Source organism: Vombatus ursinus, unplaced genomic scaffold (assembly GCF_900497805.2).
Source record: "Vombatus ursinus unplaced genomic scaffold, bare-nosed wombat genome assembly UNPS02009554.1, whole genome shotgun sequence".
In the NCBI taxonomy this organism is placed as follows: domain Eukaryota; kingdom Metazoa; phylum Chordata; class Mammalia; order Diprotodontia; family Vombatidae; genus Vombatus; species Vombatus ursinus.
Window position 1 is genome coordinate 5,261 of NW_020949332.1, and position 2,907 is coordinate 8,167.

Consider the following 2,907-nt stretch of genomic DNA (forward strand, 5'->3'; position numbering starts at 1 on the left):
TCCACTTTCAAAGAATCCAGATTTGCAGCTACTAAGGATATTCAAAAGAATGCACTGTAAATTCTAAAGGTCATACCAAAGAAGGGAGCACCAAATAGGTTTTAAGTCTTCATAAGGTGACTACTTGAAAAGGCAACACTGAATTAGATGTGTATTTTGCAGTTTATCAAATCAGTTATATTTCCTTAGAGTCATATCTTTCAGTTTTTGTTCTTCCTGAACTGTTTTTTGCACCTAATATGTAAATATAATTTTTTCCAATTTCTAAATCTCCTCCAGGCAGGACTACTTCCCTCATAAATCCATAAAGACAGTAAGATATGTGAGGATAAGAACCGTTCTTTCCTTATATCCTATCCCCAAAATACATAAGTTGTATTTTCTATAAATTGGTAGATTCTGATTGTCAATTTTGTTAAATTCATTTAGAGGACAATCTTAACACAAGTTGATCCAAGTATCTAGTTTTCCATGCCATAGCTGGAGACCTTTTGTGCCTTTCAATAAATAGCAATAACCTCTTTCAAAGACATTGTATTTTTGTTTTTCACAGTGTGGTTCCTATACATATGGGCTTCAGGTGATCTGGTCTGGTATTTGGTTTTTGGTCTTTTTTTTTTTTTGGTACTTAAAATTCATGATGGTCAGTCAAGATGGTTTAATTTTTTGCAATTTACATCAGTCTTGGCACTTTTGCAAAAATGTAATTGTGTGAGTGTGTGTGTTTTAATCAGCCTTTCTGAAAATGGCAAGTCCTGCCCCCTCTTGTTTTCTTTCAGTATAAAATGTTTGGTTCTCAGGATCTCCACTGATCCTCAATGGAATTTCCCTAGTCCTAAAATGTAAAGGATGGAATATTCCTGTGGTTGCACTTGGTTCTATCCATGCACACACTGTTTTAGAGACTAGTATCTGCTGTTTTACCCTGCATGGCTACCTCAGATGCGGTGTCTGGTAGCCCATCTCGGCAGAAGAGTAGGGCTGGATTTCTACAAGCCCACATGGCCACATCCCCTCCTGCTTCGCCATTAGCAGAACTGCAAGAGGACACTCTACTGCACACGCCGAGCCTGTGGGCATAGCGTTCTCTGAGACGATTAGCAATGCTTCTGGCCTCCAGATTTCGATTGTGGCTAGACAAGTAGGCGGCTACATTTCTAGTCCTGTAACCTTCCTCCCGTTTGTGCCTCAGCAGTATGGAAATGTTGGGGTTGCGGATGGCGTAGATGAGAGGGTTTATGGCTCCATTTGCCCAGGCCATCCATATGGCCACGGTATTCAGGACCGGGTGGAATGGGGGTGTCTGGGCACCTGCAGCCCCGGCTGCAGCTGTGAACAGAACCAGGAGGCAGTAGGGTCCCCAGCAGAAAATAATGAAAACGATCATGATGAGAACCGTGGTCGCTGTGCGCATTTCTCTGTAGAAGCGCAACAGGTGGGCGTAGGTTGAAACCGGCCGTACCCTAATTTCCGACAACCTCACAGTCTTGCAAATCTGGCAGAGACAGAAGCACATGATCCCAAAGGGAAACAGGTAACAGGTCACGATCAGCCAGATGTTGTAGGTGGGACCCAGGCGGGAGGGGCCCGGGTAGGAAAAGTATAGGCAGCGGTGGAAACTCTGCTTCGGTTCGACTTGCGCATCCTCGTCCCATTTCCCCTCGGAGCCCCGCAGCAGATCCCAGGGGAAAGAGATACCCGCTGCCACGAGCCAAACGGCGAGCAAGAGCAGCAGGGCCCTGCGCCAGCCCATCTTCTTTCCGGGGTGCCTCACGATGGCGTTGTAGCGGTCCAGGGAGATGAGGGTCATGGTCAAGGTGGACACGATGCCGAAGCAGGAGCCGAAGAAGCGGCTGGCGGTGCAGAAGCGCTGCCAGGGCCGCGCGGCTGGGGGGCCGTCGAGGCCGCCGCCGTGGCGAGTGAAGAGGGCCAGGAAGGCGGCGGGCAGGCAGAGCAGGGCGGTGAGCAGGTCAGAGAGGGACAGCGACAGGATGAAGGCGTTGGTCACGGTTCGGAGCTGCCGGTGCTTCACGATCACCCCCATCACGGCGCAGTTGCCCAGGCTGGAGAGCAGGAAGATGAGCAGCAGCACGAGCGCCTGCCCCGCCACGGCCGCCCAGGGCTCCAGCAGCAGCCGCTTCGCCCCCGTCGCCACCGGGACGGGATCCCCGCTGGGGATGCTGCTGCCGCTGGAGATGCTGCTGCCGTTGATGCTGCTGCTGCTGGAGATGCTGCTGCCGTTGGGGATGCTGCTGCTGCCGCTGGGGATGCTGCTGCTGCTGCTGCTGGGGATGCTGCTGCCCGGCCCGGCCTTGTCGGCCCCAGCCAGGCCGCTGCCGCCGCCGCCGCCCCGGCTCCCCCGCGCCACGGCCGCCACGGTGGTAAAGGAGATCACGGCCGCGGGGAAGCTCGCGGCCGGGGCAGCGCCAGACGAGCCCAAGGCTGCCTCGGGGAGCAGGCTGCCCCCGCCGCGGGCGGAGCCCAGGCTCGTCAGGTTGCTCATCGGGGTGATCTCGGAGGCGGAGGGAGGGGGCGGCGTGGGCGTGGAAGGCGGTGGAGGCGGCGGCTGCGGCAGCGGCGGCGGCTCCTCCTCCATGGTGCTCCGCGAAGACCGGACCATTCATGCCTCAACTCGACCCGAGCCGAGGCTGCCCCTCTGAACCCTGAGGGGGGGCGGAGAGGACGCCCCTTGGCCTACGGGGCAGGCAGCGGAGGAGGGAGAAGAGGAGGAGCCACGGCCCACCTGCCCATCGCCCCAGGACTGTCGCCACTGGGGGCTCTCGGAGCAGGTGACTGCAGCCGGCTCGGGCAGTTGCCAGGCCAACCGGGTGTTTACTCACAACCAGCGCGAGGAAGGGCTTTCTCTCACTCGCTTGACACACCCACTCCACACCTAACCCCTGGACC

At 55.2% G+C, this 2,907-nt stretch overlaps 1 protein-coding gene across 1 annotated transcript; it reads right to left on the reverse strand.

Annotated features, from left to right (window-relative positions):
* Nucleotides 1-276: 276 nt before the first annotated feature.
* LOC114035898 (G-protein coupled receptor 135-like) lies at nt 277-2,620 on the reverse strand. Its single transcript, XM_027852283.1, has one exon. It carries the CDS (start codon nt 2,618-2,620, stop codon nt 899-901), a length of 1,722 nt encoding a protein of 573 aa, XP_027708084.1. The 3' UTR covers nt 277-898.
* Between the last annotated feature and the right edge of the window lie 287 nt (nt 2,621-2,907).

What these genes read in the sequence shown, in the direction of transcription:
- LOC114035898 (XM_027852283.1), bottom strand. Translation starts at nt 2,620, where the DNA reads ATGGTCCGGTCTTCGCGGAGCACCATGGAGGAGGAGCCGCCGCCGCTG.